This window comes from Ascaphus truei, chromosome 2 (genome assembly GCF_040206685.1).
Source record: "Ascaphus truei isolate aAscTru1 chromosome 2, aAscTru1.hap1, whole genome shotgun sequence".
Classification (NCBI taxonomy): Eukaryota; Metazoa; Chordata; class Amphibia; order Anura; family Ascaphidae; genus Ascaphus; species Ascaphus truei.
This window is the reverse complement of record NC_134484.1, coordinates 333,387,228-333,409,443: the sequence shown is the minus strand read 5'-3', so window position 1 is coordinate 333,409,443 and position 22,216 is coordinate 333,387,228. Positions and strand designations below refer to the sequence as shown.

The window sequence follows — 22,216 nt, the reverse complement described above, 5'->3', positions numbered from 1 at the left end:
CTGCTTGGGAAAGCTAATTGTCATAAGTGTATGAATAGGGTTGCCAGACATCCCCTAAATACGGGATTGTCCCTTATGTCATTGACTTGTCCCGTTGTCATGCATACAGATGCAGCAAGACCTATTGTCGAGTATTTGGCCAAGAAACTGCAGTTCAAAACTGCCTGACCGCTGCCTGCTCGCGATTCCCTGCGGCCAGAATAATAGGATTAACACAGCGGGGGTCCCTGCTTCTGAATGAAACTCCTGCTGTGTTAATCCTACCAGGCCGTATCCGTCTGGAAGAGATGCGCAGTAAGAGCAGACAGAAGCTATCTGCTACCTGTGCATCTCTAACAGGCGATCGCGCTATTTTAAATACTATTTTTATTACATTGGATTGAAGCAATGGGTCTTCAGAGCTGATCCGCATTAATTTCAGGTCCGGGGACACCCTGCTTCCCAAGACACAGACCTCGGTATGGGGTGCTGGTCTCTTCTGCCCATTTAAATGTCCCGGTCACGTGATGAGGGAGAATTAAATGAGTAATGTAGGAGATACAGGTCCCGGACTTGAAATTAATGCGGTTCAGCTCCGGAAACCCCGTGCTTCAATACTATGTAATAAAAATAACATAAAAGCAGCACAATCACCAGTTTGACGTGCGCACAGAGATTAACCGCTTCTGTCTGCTCTCACTGCCCGTCTCTTCCAGATTTATGTGGCAGGCCCATTCAGAAGCAGGGACCCCTGCTGTGTTAATTCTCATGGGAATTCTCTGCACTTGGCTATGAACACTCCACGTTTGGTCTGCGGTTCACTAGCACATGTGCGGGGCAGGTTGGAGACAAAGCTGGCTCATCTGTAGTTTTCCCATATTTTAGTTCCTTGACATGAAATGCCTGATCTTAAAATTACTGTAATTAAAGCAAACATAAAAATGTAATAGATTTCTACTTGAGTGTAATAGTTACCTTTCCCGATAGATGTCGCCATACCAAATTATTAAAATAATAAACTTAGTACACTGCCTGGTCATCTCATAATACCATGATAATATAGGCGCTACTGTTCTCCCAGTGCTACTTGTTAGATCAGTGCACGTCTTTCCTCACCCTGTGAAGAGCAGAGATGATAAAAACCAAAGAATATAGCTGGCAAGTGGGAGATATCATTCAGCTCGAAGCATTTGAAAATCATTCATCACTTATTATGACGTCACACTTTCATACTGGATAATAAAAACTTAAACATGGCAACCCTATGTATGACCCTTCACCCCATTTGGGGTTTATTTCTACAGATTAGAACACTCTAATTTGTGTAATTATAGAATTAGTGTGCATACAATTGAGGGATTGTTGTTTTCCTTCCATCTCTGTTGGGATTTCCTGCTCTTTGATTTATTATTTCCCCTTATGGTGTTTGCGTGCAGGAAAATAGGGATGATCATATACAGCTGGTCACTGTGGGACAGAAATTTACCCAAGGACTAAGGGACCCAGCTTCTACAGTTACCCTAGTGCGCCCAGAGTGAAGAGACCTGAAGAAATCATTCCTGGGCGTACCCTTCATTTGGTTGTTGCAGAGCCCCCCTCATTACCTCTGGTTAGGGGGAGCTGCTGCGTGGTGCCGCTGGAGTCGTCGGAGCTCCACGACGGAGTCAGAAGGTGGTGGCGGGCATCTTTGTTTGTGCGCCTGCGCAGTACAAGCACTACGCATGCGTAGAGAGTCCGGGCTTGCAGCGGCCATTTTAGGGGCTCCGTAGGAGAAGACAAGGGACTACATGTCCTATAGTCCTCTGGGGTAAGCACAACATGGGGCGTAGGGGCCTCAAGGAGTAGAGCAAGACGGAGGTGATAGCTTTGGTGCAAACAGAGACATCGCGCCAGTGCTGCTGAGGGAGTCAAAGGAGCAGGTAGGGTCCAGGGAGCTGTGCTTGCCCCCAGTATTGCCCCGTAGGCCCAGGTACGCCCTGACTCAAAGTATCTCAGTATTGTAGGGAAGGCCCCAGATAGGGACGCTCCTCTTAGTACTGCTGTAATAGTATTTGCACCGGTGATCGGACAGCCACGCGGTGCTCTGCGGCCTGGGACCAGACCCAGGGCCTTATAGACTTTACGGGAGACACACCAGCTGGAGCTCCCCCACGAGGCAGATCACCACCGTAAGGCGAGAGAGGATTTGGCAGACCCCGCATTGTGGGATCACACTGCGGCCCTGCTAATTTGAATCTCCACCATAACCTAGTTGTAGCCAGGAAGGTACCCACCGTGTACCATGACAACACAAGGAGGGTAGCGCTCCCTCACATTTTGGTGGGCCTGCTCGTGCGGACATCGGGTTACAGGTGCCATGGACACCCTCAGTACTTTGGGGGCCACACTCTTGGTGTTGGGTCTTTGTATTGGGGTATTGTTATCATTATTGTCTCCGTATATGCGTGTTAGTAAGCCGTTGTTATATTCCTGCATGTTTATTACTGTAATAGTCCTAAGTGGAATCATCCCGCACTGCTGGGATCCCTCATAGGTGAAGGCGCTGCACTAGAGGAGAAAGAGCTCACTCCAGGCTCCCAGTGGTGGATACTTAGGCCACCTGTGAGCAACAGGTATAGCAGCACGCGTAGTCGCCGGTGTAGTTTCCCTTGGGCATAGGGAAGGGGGCTACATGGGGATGGCAGAAAGCTGCCACAATTTGCCCCATGGCAAAGTTGTACCTGGATTGAGATGCTGTGCAGCGTGTGCGGGAAGTGGGAATAATGGATGATATTCCTTCTAATGTGTTGTTGGGAAATTATCTTTGGATAATGGATTACCCAGTATGAGACCGCTATGACCCAACAACTGTCTGCCCAGGCTCTGTCTCCTGTGAGATTACCTGGGTCCACATTGTAGCTGCATTAATAGGACAATAAAACATTGAAAAAATGATATGTTTATACTTGAAGTGACTGGTGACAACGTACGTAAGATGTAAAATTCCTGATTCCTCTCTGGCTGGCAAACAGAGGTGAAAACATAGTCACTATATTACTAATTAAATATTCAACATAATGTAAAATAATTACAACCTGCTGCAATTTACAAGTTTAAAAACCATAGATCTGAGACAAACCGAAATACAGAATTATACAAACAGGGTATCTGGGTTGCATATGTCAGATACTTTGTCCCTCTCAAAAGTTAGAATTAGCCCTCTCAAGACAGATGTCTAGACGTGCATTAAAATCATATGAATGCAATCATAAGGTTAGCATTATTCTAGGCTTTAAAGTCAAAGAGTTATAGGGTATTTTATACTCTCGGATTCATTTGGGTTTGAAACATTCTCTCTCCCAGCCTTAAATGTCATAAAAGATTGATGAGTGGGAGACAAAACACACCCACAAAAGGTTGGTCTGTCCTTGTCACAAAGGCAAAATTTTGACCATAAAAACAATGCATTTGAGTAACAAAAGCAGAATTTACAATGTGTGATAACAATAACATGTGAGCTCATATCTTCAACTTCAAAACCTCTTTGAATGGATCTAATATAGTTCGTTGGTAACGTATGGTTTATGTTCTCTGATATCATTGTACTTGATTAAACTATGCATTCATATATTGTATGTTTTTGCAACATTCCTCTTCTGTAAACAAGCACTGTACACTTTTCGGATATTAAATCTAAAATTTAATAAGTACTGTCGTTTGGGCTGTAATTGAACCAAGTACATTTTTTAAGAAATTAACTGCCTTTTCCGACACATTATGCTACATTAGGTTCTTATGATAAGTTCATCTTTTTCCCAATAAACAGGAGTGATAGTGTTTATTTTTAGTTCCCTGCAGGTAAGTAAGTGAGTCATTTGGATAGATGCATGTTTTAACTCCTTTTACATACACAAGTCACGTGCACAGATAGTGGTGTACACGACATACATATACACAAATGGTAATATTTGTGAGCCCAAATGTGATAGATTTGGAGGCTATTGATTTAAAATGTCTATGTTAATGTCATAATTGTAACTAAAATTAAAGAAGCGATTTTATATATATATATATATATATATATATATATATATATATTTTGGGGGGAATTATGAGGGGCTCTACTTTAAGCTCCAGGGAACCTGTGAAGTTACTGGTGACTGTGTAAGGTCCTGGGGAAACATAATGGTGGTTTAAATCTTCCCTGCCTCCCCTGCCAAAATCTGTTGCGGTACGTATTGACTCGGTGACGTGGGGGATTTACAACCAGGAGCTGAAAATAACACAGTTAAGATCAGTGCACAACCTCATTCCCATGCTGTTAAAAAAAAGTGGGGGGGGGGTCTGGAAGGGGGACAACTGCTTAACACATGTGTCCGTTGAAGTATATGGGGAACGTGAGCCTAGCAATGACTGAGATTGCCTTCAAGTGACTAAGGCTTCCCTCCAGTAATCAAGACTCACACCAAATGAGTGAGACAGTCAGGGAGACAACTAAGAAAATGCAAATCACCCCAGCAGAAATGTTTCTTCTGTAAGTTTCACAGAAATGTCTTACCTTAAATATGTACCGTAAATGAAGAACAAGGACATCATAATCCCATTGAGAATAAAAATCACTGAGACATAAAAGTAGGCTGGATCTCCTAAACCTGATAAAACAGAAATGACATCAAGTAAGTGTAGTAGGAATATTTTGAAATGCTACAGAAAAGTATAATTAAGAAAAATAATAAGTTTTACATGTATGTCACATTCCAAGGTTCATTGTTTTTGAGTAAACCCCTTGCCTACTTTATTCAATGTAACATCGCCGGAAGAAGAGATCAGTGTATCTCGAAAGCTCGCACAAATAAAAGCACTTCGTTAGCCACAGAACGGTATCGTCTATTAATTTTTGACACACCATTTGATATATATATCAAATGTAAATATACTGTATGCTCATTTGCATGTCTTAGGCAGGTCTGCAACCCCGCCTTTCACCATTATCACCCAGCACACAGCACTTCCCCTGCAGCAAGTGATTCTGGGAAATGACATGCAAATGAGCAAACTTTGCAAACTGGACGCAACCCCACATTGGACAGGTACATTGAAAGCTTCAGACACAGCGCCAAAACCACCATCCTGGACAAAGTAAGGAAACAAACATATAATCTGACACTGATGGAGAGGAAAGCCAACCACCAATCGCTAAAGGCCAACCACAACATAACAATCAAACCTGGGGACAAGGGAGGAGCAGTGGTCATAATGAACACCACAGACTACCTGCGGGAAGCACACAGGCAACTCTCTGATTCAAAGTATTACACCCAACTGCAGGAGGATCCAACTAAAAAATACATGCGAGAACTCAACAGGAGCATTAAAACACTCCCGATCCGCACAAGAGAACAAATTCTGGACCTGATACCAGCTAACCCAAAACCTGGTACATTCTACATGCTCCCTAAAATTCACAAAGAGGGTAACCCTGGGCGCCCTATTATCTCTGGATCTGGCACACTTACCAAGAATATTTCTGGCTGGGTGGAGGGCATTCTAAAACCACTTGTCAGGAACACACCCAGCTATATCCAGGATACCACCGACCTGCTAAACAAACTGAATGCCATTGGCCCACTCCCAACAGGAACACTACTAGCAACTATGGATGTAGAGTCACTTTATACAAACATCCCCCACGAGGATGGGATTTCAGCCTGCAGATACTTTCTGGGACCGCAGGAGCCACTCACAGAGACAGTGACTAAATGCATCGAATTTATTCGGACCCATACACTACCGACACGCTTTATCACTCTGCGGCCAGATCCGCAAGCCGGGAGATTTCCCGGCTTGCTAGTGGCCGCCCCTCGGCGTGCCGTTCGGGAGCGTGCGCCCCCTGCACGCGCGTCCAGGGGCTCCCCGAGGGAGCCCTGGTGTCCCGCGATCGCGGGACAGCGGCAGGGGGTTCCGGGGGACCCGGCGGACCCGGCAGCGGTAGGGAGAGCGCCCCGATCGGAGGGCACTCTTCCGCTGCTTCGGCGCGCGCCCGTCACTCTCGGGCGCGCGCCAGGCTACTGCTGCGGCCAAGAACGGGCAAATGCTCGAATAAACTTGGCCGCAGCAGTAACTACTTCACATTTGGAAATGACACATACCTCCAGACAACGGGGACCACTATGGGTACTCGGATGGCGCCACAGTATGCCAATCTGTTCTGCGCAAAACTGGAAAGTGACTTTCTTTCCACCTGTCACTTGAAACCCCTTACATACCTTCGCTACATCGATGACATCCTCCTGATTTGGACCTCTGGCGAACAGGACCTCCTACAGTTCTATGACAACTTCAATACGTTCCACCCGACCATCAACCTCAAACTCACCCATTCTCCGGATGAAGTACATTTCCTAGACACCACCATTACTATAAAGAACAACCAACTACAGACTTCTGTATACCGCAAACCTACAGACAGAGCCAGCTATTTGAGGGACAACAGCTTCCACCCGACACACACCAAACATGCAACCATCTACAGTCAAGCCATACGATACAACCGGATATGCTCCGACACAGCAGACAGAGACCAGCGGATTAAAGCCTTGAGATCAGACCTTATAAACCGTGGGTACAACCACAGAATTGTAGACCAGCAAATTCACAAAGCCACCAGAATACCAAGAATTGATCTCCTTGAATACAAACAGAAGGAGACAAGCGACAGGGTACCTTTGGTGGTCACATATAACCCACACCTAGGAGCCCTACGCAAGATCGCCAGGAAACTACAACTCATCCTCCAGGAAGATACAAGACTGCAACAGGTCTTCCCTGAAGCACCCTTATTATCATACAGACAACCCCATAATCTCAAGAATATTATGGTGAGGAGTAAAGTATTCAGCAGTACAACTGAATGCGGGACGAAACCATGCCAGGACCCAAGATGCAAAACCTGCGCAATGCTCTACACAGCGGACACAATACAAATACCACACAGGAATCGGGAATACAAAATCAGAGGAAGGTTCACCTGTTCCTCCAGCAATGTCGTGTACCCAGGGGGCTGCTACTACATAGGTGAGACAGGGCAGGGGCTAAACAAGAGAATGAACCTGCACCGCCACAGCATCACACGCGGAACAAGAGACAGTCCTGTTGGCGAACATTTCTCTGACTCTGGTCATAAGATGAACGATCTGAGGGTTGCCATACTCAAAGGTAATCTTAAAACACCGAAAGAGAGACGGTTGCATGAATACAAATGTATGCAACTGTTCGGGACACTTAGCAGTGGCCTAAACAGAGATTGAAATTTTATGAGTCATTACTGACACAAGTGAACTCTCTTCCCATGAGCGCTATAGGCCATGTCTGTACATACTGTGCGATATGTATGCACACACAGCTGTCTCTCACACATACTTATACTCCTTGTTTTTCCATCCCTATACACTAATAGGGACCACATAGTATCTACACACACTTTTATTTATGCAACTAACTCTCACATTTCCACACCCACCCACACCATTTATATCCGCTCCCACTCCACACACACCTTTTGTAAAGCACTGTATATACTGTGGGCTCTCCATTCATTTTTATTCACACTGATACACATACACACTCTTTCATCACTTGCTTTCAGGAACCTTTTGACACCTCCAGCCATAAAACACATCCACACCGGGGGAAGGACCAGCACAGATAACATTCCAATAGACACTGTTTATAGTATAGCTTTTGCTTGCTTCATATATATGCTTTTGCTTTTGCTTGCTTTATATATATATAGGAAACCAGGTGTCCCACCAAGGAGACAAAAAACAGCACTCAAGGTATATTGCAAAAGTGTATTTGAAAAAAAGCAGGCACATATAAATCCAACGTTTCGGTCCTGTATATGACCTTCCTCAGGGGCGTGCTATAGGAAGGTCCTATACAGGACCGAAACGTTGGATTTATATGTGCCAGCTTTTTTTCAAATACACTTTTGCAATATACCTTGAGTGCTGTTTTTTGTCTCCTTGGTGGGACATCTGGTTTCCTGTTATTTTTGTTGAACAAGCACCTATTTCTTTGGAGCCTTTGAAGTGCCTGCTGTTATCTTTATATATATATATATATATATATATATATATATATATATATTTTGTGCCTGATACAATTTGACGCAAATGAAAAATGGTTGCTCTGCATTGTGTAGTAAATGACGTCATCTTGATTGTCATGTGTTAGTAATGTGTATTGTGCAGTGTCCGAAAGTTGACAAACACTGCTGTGATAACTGCATTTTCGCAGTGGCTGCTCAGTTACTAGCGGTGATCTATGACAGAAATACTTTTTGATCTTCAGTTTTTTTTAAACAAAATTGTCCTTAGTGTCTCCATATTAGAAAGTCCATACAAATCAATAAAGCTTTGTGGTGATATTCTCCCTGCTGTTTTTTCACCAGACTATAAATTCTATATTTTTAGCACCTACTATACCCATTTTTATGTCCAAGACCTACTACAACCATGTGTACCTATTTCTGCCAGTGTATGAGAGCTGAAGAGCACTTCACTGCCTGTCTCCCATTGATTAAAGCTCTGAACCTTCAGCTAATTACAACAGCTTGAAGATTGAAGACTGATTTCTATAACACGATGGTAATTTATCACCACTTCTATTTTATGTGTAGATAAGTAAATAGAAATACATCCAGAAGTAAGAGTGCTTTATTATTAAAATAATCTTTGCCTACAATTAACTGCAAGTTTTGTGGATACTTTATAAGATTGTAAATTCCTGTATCTTACATTGACAGAGGAACTAAAATATACCTATTTTTATGTACCCAAAGTTGGGGGGTTTGGTTTCGTTTTCCACCTCTTAAGAATTTAACTCATATTTTTTATTCCTAACATTTATTTCCAAAACCAAAATGGAAATGCCTTTTAAGCTTTCCCCATACTTTGTAACATTACTGGACTTCTGACCTCCTTATCATGGGAGCTCAGAATAAGAGAGATAAAACATTACTAGCTATAGGTAGCAGTCAGTTGTGTACTGTACTTCCTCGTGGGGTGGAGCATGTGAGAATAAGAAACAGGTCACCATGTGCATACTCAGCTGCAGTCTTCTGGTGTGTATACTGTAAATAACAATTAAAATAGCTGGAAATAAAAAAAAACTAACAAATAAAACAAAATAGGAAAGTTAATCGCTATTAAAGAGCAACATATTGAGCTCACATCTAATGTAGGTCATTTTGGGGGTGGAACTGCAACCAAGGATGGGTGGGCGTTGTGGCTGACCTGGATAATCCCACTTGAATTAATTTCCATGCAGTACTTCTTCACACAAGTACAGTTGGCTATAGCAGAATGGGCTTTACAACTTGGTAACATGTTCAGGAGATTAGATATTTAGCAATGTATTCTACTATTCTTAACTTATGTTGAGAAACAAACACAACTGTTTTTGTCTCTTTAAATACCCATCATACCTTCACAGCTTTCTACAGGACTGAGACCGCCACCGCGATTTACTGTCCAGCATGTCTTAGTCTGAATACCAATTGCCTCCATTGTCACAGTGTAAATACGGTACCAGCTGGCCACGATCACCTGCATGGGGAAAAGGATTTGAAACCATGAACAACAAGATTTACTTCCCAAAGCTTATATCTGTTGGCTTGCCAAGTAGTGTTTCATCAGTTGCCAACTCTCAACATCTTTCATAACCGAGACTTGGATTTGGCCACAACTTGGCTCATTTACAGCAGAATTCTCTTGAACTGAAATGTTCAAATCATACATCAAGTCTGAGAGAACAAGCTGAAGCTTAACAAAAAGCCTAATATTTTAAATGTTTTTCGAAAAAACACACGCATACTCTCATGTTTGTAGCTATAATATGCATATATTGATGAATATATTGTTTTCATGTTATTGCTGGTGTGTTATGACAAATATATATAAACAAACAGAAATACTTATCTTTAATAGAACTTATGAATTGAATGTTGGTAGCTAAAGAAATTCATACAGTATGCAGAAAATATTTAAATACTTTGTAAAACTGGTGTCTGTTAGGCAATTGCAACATCTTTTTATGTTTCTTTTTTCAACATTTTAGGATTGGCCACTTACACTGGCGACACACTTTATTCGAGCTCGGCTAGTCCCACGAATTCGGGTATACTCGGGTGTATTGAGGTTTGTGACTGTTTTCTGCCCGAGTGCATTTGGTTATTTTCCAGGCAGGGATTGAAGCATTTTATTCCCGCTGGCTGCAATACTGCACAGTATATATATATATACTGCATTACAATTCATGAATTTATGCCATCTGGTAGACACGCGAAGCATTGCAGCCTATTAAATCCTAATCATTATCATTTAACAGATCAGCCGCCCGTCAGCCAGGCATGAACCCAGGCTGGGAAGGCAAACACAACGGGGCTTGTCAGAGGTGAGAAGCGGCGCATTCCAGGTATCTGCCAGGTACATACCGGGTATTTGCTCGAATAAAGTGTGTCGCAGCAGTAGCAAGACTTACTGCCTCCATGGCTGTAAAAAAGTGTGTGAGGGCCGAAGCGCAGCCAGGCTGGGGCTCAATCGCGGTCAAGAAAGCAGTAAGCAGTCCAGGAGGATTAACTCAGCAGGGGTCCCGGCTTCTGAATGGAACATCCTACCTAATGGGTTAATCCTACCAGCCGCCACATATCTGTAAGAGCTGGGCCGAGGCGACTCAGAGAGATGCAGTGTCTGTGTGCCTCCCTGAGCAGCTCTTACAGCAATCCACTGTATTTTTATATACTGTATTGAAGCAGGGGTCACCGGAGGTGAACCCCATTAATTTCAGCTCCGGAGACCCCCTGCTTCTGGAGATACAGACTCTGTAACGGGTGCCGGTAGCCACTCTGGCTTGGGTTTTAAGCTCCCGCGCCACACCACATGGGCCCAACCAGACCGGCTACTGGCACCCCCTTCAGAGGTCTGTATCTCCGGAAGCATGGAGTCCCCAACGCTGGAATTAATGGGTTTCACCTCTGCGACCCCCTGCTTCAATACAGTGTAGGAAAAAACACAGTTAAATATTAAACACACATTACCCCCGGTCATTACCTTAATGGCTAACTGCTAAAATAATGAAGGGGTTGAACCCTCACACTACCCCCTCGGGAGGCCTAAACACCCACCCCAGGGCAACTACCCCATCAACCTCCCAACACCACCAACACACACAGTAATAGGCAATAGCCCTATTAGCCAAATATGGCTAATATCACTTTTGCCCATTCAAATATACAGTATTGTACATTACAATAAAATACAAATTACAATACAATACACATAACAATAAAAACAAACACTAACCATTTAATACATTGATTGTCACTGTGGTAACCTAAGCCCTCAACGGGGACACAGATACCCACACTGGCAATCAACGATCACCCTATAGTAAATACTAAACAAAACAAAATATCATGGCATTTTTATAAAGATCCATTAATTAACAACTTAAGATAAGTCTGCACCTCAAGCGATTCTTGACGTGAGTGGTAGGTTGTTTTGTATGTGCAAAGATGTTCATTTGTTTCCTGGAGGATAACTTACTTTAGTAAAAAAATTAAAAATACAAACAATACTTTGGATCACCTCACACTATACTGTATGTGAACTAGAAATAGGGACTCCAGTAGTATGATTAATCAATGAAATTTTGGTTTAATGGATTAAATTGTGACATTAAAAAATTATCGATGTAAAAGTATTTTGACATGTTTTCAAATTGAATGTACTGTATAGATCGTAAAAACATGCTTTGGAGGGTTTTACCATCTTTATTACTAATAATGATAAAACTATGTCAAATCTACAGAAAAAAAAATTATTCTTTGATTGAAAAGTATTAATGATACCATATTTAGAGAGAATATTCATTTTTCAGAGACTAAAAGTTAAATGTTTCATACCCTACCTTCTTCTTATCGTACCTTCTTAGCAGCGCTTGTTCCTATTTTGTATGTCACATACCTATTAAACCAGGTGTGCCTATTGTACACGTTTGCGAGCGCTTTGGATTTCTCCATTGCTAGTATCTTACTGGTTGATGTTCGGAACCTTCAGCTTATTGCAGCAGCTTTAAAATCAGTGACTGATTTAATAAATGATCAGCGGGTTATACGGATGTTTCAGTACTTTTATGAAAATATACTAGTACATGTGTTTCATTGGTATACTGATCTTTGCATAAAATAAATTCCATGTGTTACGGTGCCATTATAGAAGGTGTACACTTGCTTGTAACCTCTTGTATCAGACAATGACAGAGGAACTGAGGTGTATTGTACCTATTTTCATCATGTGTCCAATATTGAAAAGTCTGATGTTTACGTCAAGGTTGATTTTCTAAGGAAACCAATTATAATGATATGCTGTTGGTCATTTGAACTGCCCCTTTCCCAATCAAATCAACTAATTGTCTACGGGTGAATAAAGGCTATTTGCACTCAGTACATATTTTTACTTAAATAGTATAATATTTTAAAGTAAATGCATATATAGGAGATCAGAAGTGTTTGCAGTGATGTACATCCACTTTTTAATCTTTCATTGTTGCTTTTCATACTGTCATATTTCACCATGGTAAATAGGATTATAAAATAAACATTTCTGTGGAAAAATGACTTACCTCAGGATAAAGATTAAATCTTTTCAATGTGTTGATCACTTGAGGATATTCAGTAAGTTTATCATTCATAATAAGTTGCAATCCGGCATAAAACGAAGGAGCTTCAACAATGGACTTGAAGTAGGAATAATAAAAGCCCTATGATTGGGAGAAAGAAAAACAGACGATGCTGTGCTTATGCAATAAAAACATTGCCAGGGATTTTAATCTAAAGGATCATTTGTACCGTTTCAATGGTATGTCAAGGCTAGTGTAGCGATCAGATGACCGTGATCTGGCCCACCGCCAGGGAAGACCAATGAGGTCACTTCCCGTTCTGTTTGCGATCTCAGCTCACTCTCCTAAAACTTTCATGACATTGGAACCCTGGGGCTCCTATCACGCAGCCCCACTTTTGTGGCGTTGCCTCAACATCATGAGGCAAAGAGTTAAAGCAGAACTCCTCCCTATTGTTCTCTCAGACCACTCCACACTTACCAAGGTATTTACCTTTTTATGTGCCGGTGTTTCCGGTACCTTTTTTGAGACCTCAAAATGGCTGCTACCCAAGCCTCACTTCCATGGGTCAATAGGAAGACAGAATGTCATTAGAGCATGACATTACAGCTTCTGACCCTGGTGACCATCTTTAACTTTACTTTTATTTTACCCAGAACATAAAAAACAGAAGAATTATTCTTACCGATACATTTCTTTCCATGAGCACTTCAAAGCAATCAGAGACAAATGGGTTAATGCCCTCTCTTGGCTGAGCTCGACAATGAAAAAATTCTAGCCCCTCCTGTATATATGGCCCCTCCACAGTCTTGATGACTTATGGTTTTCCCCAGATTGAAATGACACACCAGACTCCCAGCACCAACAGAAAAGACACACAAGGGAGGGTATTAGGGCTGCCATGGAGGGTTCGAGGAAAGTAAATCATATTTAAGAATAATTGTTCCGTTTTCCTCTTTGCCCTCCATGGCAGTCAGAGAGGAATGGGAAGTACCAGAGCAATTCCCAGGGAAGGGTAAAGACCAACGAATAAAGGAAGAGCTATACAATATATACGGAAAATGAGTCTGAGTATATACAGTATATTTCATTTTATTCCTATTTTTACTTGACTACACCCGGCAAAACCTTCTGGGCAAATTTTGTGTCATTAGAAGCTTGTACATTCACTTTATAAAATGTTGTGAATGTGTGAACCGATGACCACATGGCTGCTTTACATAACTCCTCGGGAATAGAATTGGCTTAGATAAGCCATGATGTCGTTATAGACCTTGAAAAATGAATTTTCAAAATTCTTGGCGGTTCCAAATGTATCTGGAACTAAGCTCTCCTAATACATTACGGGAAAGGAATGACTGCTTAAGTACCTTATTGAGGAGTATGCCAGTACATTTTAACTTCACCTCATTATATGAGGCAGATCACTATGCTAATCCTAGATAGAGACAATATTAGTTTCTTCTGTCACACACCCCACTTCCTTTCTCTTTCCCTTGATATCTTTTTATATAGATTTTAAATACATTTTTTAAGTCATATACAGTTAGGTCCGGAAATAATTGGATACTGGTAAAGTTTTGTTATTTCGGCTGTGTACCAAAATAAATTAATTAAAGTTACATGATGAATATGGGCTTAAAGTGCAGTCTATCAGCTTTAATTTGAGGGTATTCACATCCAAATTGGAGGAAGGGTTTAGGAATTACATCTCTTTAATATGTAGCCCCCTCTTTTTCAATGGACCAAAAGTAATTGTACAATTGACTCAAAAGCTGTTTCATGGACAGGTGTGGGCTATTCCTTCGTTATTTCATCATCAATTAAGCAGGTAAAAGGTCTGGAGTTGATTCCAGGTGTGGCATTCTCATTTGGAAGCTGTTGCTGTGAACCCACAACATGTGGTCAAATGAGCTCTCAATGCAAGTGAAACAGGGCATCCTTAGGCTGCAGAAAAAAAGAAAATCCATCAGAGAGATAGCAGGAACATTAGGAGTGCCCAAATCAACAGTTTGGTACATTCTGAGAAAAAAAGAACGCACTGGTGAGCTCTGCAACACAAAAAGGCCTGGACGTCAACGGAAGACAACAGTGGTGGATGATCGTAGGATCCTTTCCATGGTAAAGAAAAACCCCTTCACAACATCCAGCCAAGTGAAGAACACTCTCCAGGAGGTAGGCATATCATTATCCAAGTCTACCATAAAGAAAAGATGTCACAAGAGCAAAAACAGAGGGTTCACCACAAGGTGCAAACCATTCATAAGCCTCAAGAATAGAAATGCCAGATTAGACTTTGCCAAACAATATCTAAAAAAGCCAGCCCAGTTCTGGAACAGCATTCTTTGGACAGATGAAACTAAGATCAACCTGCACCAGAATGATGGAAAGAAAAAAGTATGGAGAATTCTTGGAACGGCTCATGATCCGAAGCATACCACATCATCTGTAAAACACGGTGGAGGCAGTGTGATGGCATGGGCATGCATGGCTTACAATGGCACTGGGTCACAAGTGTTTATTGAGGATGTTACAGAAGACAGAAGCAGCCGGATGAATTCTGAAATGTATAGGGATATATTGTCTGCTCAGATTCAGCAAAATTCAGTAAAGTTGATTGGACGGCGCTTCACTTTACAGATGGACAGTGACCCAAAACATACTGCGAAAGCAACCCAGGAGTTTTTTTAAGGCAAAGAAGTGGAATATTCTGCAAGGGCCGAGTCAATCACCTGATCTCAACCCGATTGAGCATGCATTTCACTTGCTGAAGACAAAACTTAAGGCAGAAAGATCCATGAACAAACAAAAACTGAAGACAGCTGCAGTAAAGGCCTGGCAAAGCATCACAAAGGAGGAAACCCAGCGTTTGGTGATGTCCATGCGTTCCAGACTTCAGGCAGTCATTGCCTGAAAAGGATTCTCGACAAAGTATTAAAAATGAACATTTTATTTATGATTGTGTTAATTTGTCCAATTACATTTGAGCCCCATAAATAAGGGGAGTGTGTATGAAAATGGTTGCAATTCCTAAACGTATCATACGATATTTTTGTTCAACCCCTTGAATTAAAGCTGAAAGTCTGCAGTTCTTTTGCATCTCAGTTGTTTAATTTCAAATCCATTGTGGTGGCGTACAGAGCCAAAATTATGAAAATTGTGTCAGTGTCCAATTATTTCCGGACCTAACTGTATTTTCTTACATAGCATGAATAAATATGATTTAAGAATTGATACGTTTCTTGTACAAGTTAAGCGATCTATTAGTATAATACTGTTCCTGTATTAAATTAGAGATAATATATACAGTATATTAAAGTGTACACACATTAACACGGGTTATCTTTGGGTCCTTTCCTCTCATAATACATACCTTAATCCAAGCAGCGATAGTGTCATTGGATTCTGGCACCCTATCCTTTCCCTTGTGAAATAATCAGTAATCTGTTTTCCTGTGGTTCTTTGTTCAATCCAAGTATGTTTTTGTTAACCGGACCAGGTCAAAGTTATTTAACTTGTTTTCCTTAGAATTAGTTGATCTCAGACAAAAACATGGGAATATTATTTACTACTTTAAATGTAATTTAGACACAACCTTAGGCAAGACCTTTAGGTTGGTCCTATGGACTACCTTATCTAATTGGACCATGGTAAATGCTTCAAAGGCTGACAAAGCATGAATCGCACTCGCTCTTCTCGTAGACGCTATATTGAATAAAAAAAGTTTATTTTTAATGTGCGGTACCTTAAGGATATATGTTGAAATGGCACCATATTTAAATCCCAGGACTGCACAAAAGGCTTATTTTGAGGCCTACTTTTGTTGGTTGCTTGAAGAAACCTAATAATGAAATCATTATTAGCTAGAAGATTTTGGAATAGAGCTCCCGTAATCTGTACTTTTAGGGAACTAAAAGCTAGACCTTTATCAAAACCTGATTGGAGGAATTCAAGGATATTCTAAATAAATACTTGGCCTTCTTTTATTTGTTCAGGCTCGGAACCTGAAAAAAAAAATGTATTCCAGATTCTGTAATAGATTTTTTACGTAGAACAATGTTTTCCAAACCTCTCCTCGTGACCGACAACCACATCAGGTTTTGGGAACAAGAAATGCACTTGCATCCAGTTGAATGCACTTTTTTTCACACCAATAGAATGTTACGTGGTTGTCTCAGAAACCTGGTCTGGCCGCGGGTCACGAGGAGAGGTTTGGAAAACACTGACGTACAGTAGAGGCAACTCTTATTCTAACAAAAACCAGTGGCAATTCCCCAAAAGACCCAGGTACACCCAGGTACATTCTGAATACATGCCTTAAACTTTCCTTAAACTAGCCCCAGCATTTCTGCATTGATTAATGGCCTATCAGATTAACAGCGGGGGTCCCTGGCAGTCCCATTCAAACTGAATTGGACTGCCAGGGATCCCTGCTGTGTTAATCCTATGGGTCGTTAGTCAATGCAGAAATGCCTTAAACGTGCCTCAAACTAGCCCAGAACATACCCAGCACATACCCAGCACATACCCAGAATGTAACCCGGCTAGTTTACAGCAAATGTTAGAATAAACGTTGCCTCTACTGTATGTCCCAGCTCTTAACAAGTGGTTTACTACTTTCTCTGGGAGACGCTTATCGACTAGTATATTCCTCTCAATTACCACACAGTTGAGGGATCTGGATGACGGTTTGGTCTTTGGAATAGTAAATCTGGAACCTGGTGGAAGAATCAATAGTTCCTGTATTGTCATATTTATTAGGTCTGCATACCACACCCTCCTGGGCCAGTTTGGAACAATCATAATTACAATGACCTCTCAGTGATTCTTCTCTGAAATCTCGCATTAGTGGTATTGGCGTAAAAGCATATGCCAGCGAAACGGCCCATGAGGCTGCTAGAACATGTATTTTCTCTGCTCCTTTAATCTTTATCTTTGAAAAAAAAAACCTTGACATTTTTGCATTTATTCTTTTTGCCATTAGATCTATTTATAGCTTTCTCCAAGCTTTTACCAGCCATTGGAAAATGTTGTTGTTTAATACCCATTACCCTAGATGGACTGTGTTTATGTTGAGGAAGTCGCCCTTTACATTTATCTTCCCTGAGATATGAAGTGCTCTGTGCACATATTTCTCGGCCCAGTTTAATAACTTTTGAGCTTCTTTCATTGCTTATGAACATCCAGGGCTGCCAACAGGGAGAGTCTGCCAATAATTAATGGTAGGTGTGCTATGGGTAGGGGGTGGGCCTGCTCCTTGCATTTGTCCAGGGCCCCAAGATTTCTGTTGGTGGCCCTGGGAACATCTGATTCTGCCATGATGATTTATGCAACGGCAGTCCGATTGTCTGAATGGATTCTCACCACCTTTCCTTGCATCTGTGACTGAAACCTCTGCAACCCTAGATTTATAGCTTTTAATGCTAAAACGTTTGCATTGCTGCTTTGGCTCCTTTGATCCCAGATACACTGCCAAAATTCCTGGGTCAGATCCGCTCCTCAATACTTCAAACTTGCATCTTTTGTTAAGATTATCCAGTGAGGGTCTTCTAATAAACATCCTTTGTTTAAATTGGTTTAATTTTTTCCCCCACCATAATAAGGAACTCTTTGTTCTTTCTGAAATTCTTATTAATTGTGACAGATCATCTGAATTTTTGCTTCATACATTTAGGAAGTTGTTTTGTAGGGTTCTCATATGGAGACGAGCCACGGAACCACTATTTTTTACAAGATAATGCTCTGACTCCACTATCTTTTGGATTCTTTCTTGAGGAAGACATTTCTTTGTAGTGGTTGTATCGATGATAACTCCTAAAAATTTTAGTAGCTGGACAGGTACTGTTAGTTGACTTTTTTTACCAGTTGATTAGCCATCTGTGTTTTAACAATTCATGTACCACCATATCTGTATGGTGATGTGCAACTTGACTTGAACTTGCTCTGACTAACAAGTTGTCCAGATATGACCATATCTCAATACCTCTGTAACGGGTGCCCGCCACAAACAGGACTGAACCACGAGGCCGAGGTGGGGATACAGAAACACCGACCTAAGGCCGCGAGATCACGTCCCGAATGCAGAGTCGTGGTTAGCCGGGTCAGGGTTGGAGAGGGGAGAATCGTTGTATTACTTGCCGTAGTCATTGGTCGGAGGAAGTATGGATCGTTTGGGTCACTAGCCGTGGTCGAGGGTTGGCGATAGACAGGATTGTTGAGAGGTAAGCCGAGGTTTCCATAGAACTGCAAGATAAAGGATAGCGCAGCAGGCAAGGCAGGACAATATAAGGTGCTTGCGACTAGCACGACGTCACAAGGAAACAGTCTCTATGCTCAGCCAAATTGCAGCAGGAATAGCTGAGCATATAAAGGAAGAACAGCCAATAGCTGAGGAGTATTGCAGCAGAAGCTGCTGCAAGAATCAGCCCCCTGATTCGTTGCTGCGTGAGCTCAGCACAGCAGGCACTGACGAAAAGCAGTAGCAGTCAGTTGAATCAAAGCCTGGAGCGGAGTCTGCTGCTGATGCTGCTGTCTCGGGGGGCGACGCCGGAGCCCGATCCTGACAAGCTCTTTTTCACAGGCTTGCTGTAATCACTACTTATTCTGACTCATGCACACTGTGGCAAGTGGTAAAGGCAGGTAGTTAACTCACTCCCTTTAGATGCACACTGAGTCCTTCTTTCTTTTTGTTATTTTATTGTAAAGGCAAACAATAAACACAAAGGAGGCGAACTGGGTTATGTGTGGCATAAGTGAGGGAGATGTAAATTAAGATGCTTCCAACCAGGAGATTGGAATAACAACTGCTCCTAATGTCTTCTGGCTCTAAAAAAATGCACACTTTCCTGCCAGGCAGGAACAACCAAAGGACTATACCTTTTAATGAAACATGGCAGGGGAGTACAGCCAAACAAACTGAAGTTTTAGCAGAGGGTGGTTGCCAAGGCAACAGGCAGGGAGCAAAGGGGAGGAGTGCTGGCTGTCTCAGAATAGGGAAAATACACAACCGGTTCCAGGACACTACTAGAACTTTGGTAATTGTTCTCGGAGCTTGTGCAAGACCAAAAAGGAAGAACGTTGTACTGAAAGTGAAGACGTTGGATATAAAATCCTGACATTTGTGATGTGAATTAAGAGTAGGGATATCGAGGTATGCATCTTTTAAATCTCCTGGTTGAATGGCCTGTAGTATGGAGCGTAAAGTTGACATTTTTAATGTTCTTATTCTTAGGAACCCGTTTACTCTCCTTAACTACAGTAAGCTCTGGATGATTTTTGAACAATGAATAATCTTGAATAGATTTACAGGAGATGGGAAATACAGCTCAACCCCGTTATAGCGCGATCCGCTATAACGCAGATCCGATTATAACGCGGTTTGAGCGTGGACCCTGAATTTAAAAAAAATAATAATTTTTTTAAAAGTTTTTTTCTTGCACACACACTGCACACACTCACTGCACACACTCACTGCACACACTCACTGCACACTGCATACATTCACAGCACTATTTTGCTTTCACTATATTGAATTTCTCCAGACCTACTCTTGATCGCCGTTATCTGGGATCTTTTTTTGTATCCCTCTTAATTTACTGGCTAATAGTCTGTCAGCTTTGTTCCCTTTGTCATAATATTGTTGATTGGTCCATTTGAGGGCCTTTTCAACGTCTTCGAGCTGGGTTTGTCTAAATTTTGCTCTGGCTTCTATTAATGTTTTGTATACTTTTTTTGATGGATTCGCTTTATGAGCTTGCTCTATTACTTTTATATTATCTGTGAGTTCTTTAATTAGCGTTTGGCGGGCTTTTTTCCTGTGGGATGCGATGGAAATAAATTTCCCTCTGATAGTTGCCTTATGGGCTTCCCATAGGATTGCTGGAGAGGAGACTGTTCCCACGTTGAAGGAGAAATAGTCCTTAAGTGAGGATCTTATCTCTCTCTCAATCTCTGGGTGATTAAGTAGTGAATCATTCAGTCTCCATGCATAGGTTGTTGTTTTTTCAAAGGGGATTGACAGTGTCAGGGTGATCGGGGCATGATCTGACCATGTGATTGAGCCAATGTCTGATTCTATGGCTGCCGCCAACACATTTTTGGTGGTCAAAAAGTGGTATATTCGAGAGTAAGTCTGGTGAGGTGCTGAGTAAAAAGTATAGTCCCTCTGGCCCTGATGTTGGGTTCTCCAAATGTCCACCAACGAGAACTCGCTCATAATGTCCCTAAACCTTTTCCCCTTGATCTGGGAGTGGGTTGTACGGGAGGGGCCCACTGTGGTTGATCTGTCCTCGGAGGGGTTTAAGACCATGTTTAGGTCTCCTCCCACTATTATCGATGACAGATATCCCGGGTCAAAGCCCTCGAGAACAGTTTGTAGAAATTCTGTTTGGTTCTCGTTTGGGGCGTACACATTGATTAGAACGATTGCTGAGCCCGCAAGGGAGCCATATACCATTAGAAATCTACCCTCTGGGTCCGCCGTTGTTTTGACATGATTAAATGGGGTGCCTTGTCTGATTAGGACAGCCACACCCCTTTTCTTGCTACTAAATGATGCAAAAAAGCACATTGGGAAGAATTTTTTGAATAAATTTGGGGGGTCTTGTGATGTGAAGTGGGTCTCCTGCAAGAATATAATGTCTCCCCCTGATTTTTTCATGTCCATGAAAGCTAGTCTTCTTTTTCGGTTATTCTGTAGTCCTTTAACGTTCAAGGAACGGATTTTAATTGGGGCCTTAGTGGCCATTGTTGGTTTCTAGTTGTTCGGGGTCTTGGGGTCCCTCCTTTCCCACTAGGGGAGACCCTGTTTTTATATTCTGAAGTCCCTGTATGACTGAGGTCGCCTATTGGGCTGGGCCTCCTTCTAGGGGGGGTGTGCTGGGTTTGCCTTTGGGGAGGGGGAGAGGGGTGGAGAGGAGGGGGGGGAGGGTAAAGATCTGCTGGGACAGGACCAGCAGGTGGAGAAAAGATATAAATAGGGCCAGTTTTGGTCCTGAAGTGGTTTCGCCTGGTCTTTGGACGACCGGCGTTTGGGCTTGACACACTGTCTCTTTAAAAAAAAATAATAATAATTTTTTTCGGCGGCCATTTTTTTCCGCAACCCCGTTTATAACGCGGTGGTCGCTGGTGGCCCCCGAGGACCGCGCTATAACGGGGTTAAGCTGTAATTTGGCTTAGAGCACTGATCTCTGTTCCTGAGATCTGCATACCATGTGACTCATGCTTCCCCTGTGGCCATAATACTTTCCCACTGGGAAAGTCGCTGTATTGGACTCAGAACTTCACCAACCGAATGGTGCATTTCCCCAAGCTGGCAAACTAATTAAAGAAGCGATCACTGCTTGTCTCCTACCATATGAAGGGGAGCAACAGCAGAGCCTGGAATTGAAACACCATAGCTCACACCCTACAGGTAAATCTGCTCAGCAGAACCAGTAAAAAATAAAGTCATCAAGGAAAAGGAGGAGGAGCCTTACGTACAGGAGGTGCTAGAATTTGTTACCTGTCCAACTCAGCCAGGAGAGGGAGTTAACCCATTCGTGCCATGGACGGCAAAAAGGAAAGATGGACCATGAGG

The 22,216-nt window shown here is 42.2% G+C and overlaps 1 protein-coding gene across 6 annotated transcripts in view; it reads right to left on the bottom strand.

Moving 5' to 3' along the window:
* DPY19L1 (dpy-19 like C-mannosyltransferase 1) overlaps positions 1-22,216 on the bottom strand; it is a 251,591-nt gene that overhangs the window by 162,951 nt on the left and 66,424 nt on the right. For all 6 annotated transcript variants that reach the window (XM_075586669.1, XM_075586667.1, XM_075586666.1 and 3 more), the window contains 3 exons: positions 12,643-12,780; positions 9,446-9,566; positions 4,517-4,610 (listed from right to left, as the gene is read on the bottom strand). In XM_075586669.1, coding sequence (XP_075442784.1) covers positions 4,517-4,610; positions 9,446-9,566; positions 12,643-12,780 — 353 coding nt within the window. The remainder of the gene's footprint in view (positions 1-4,516; positions 4,611-9,445; positions 9,567-12,642; positions 12,781-22,216) is intronic.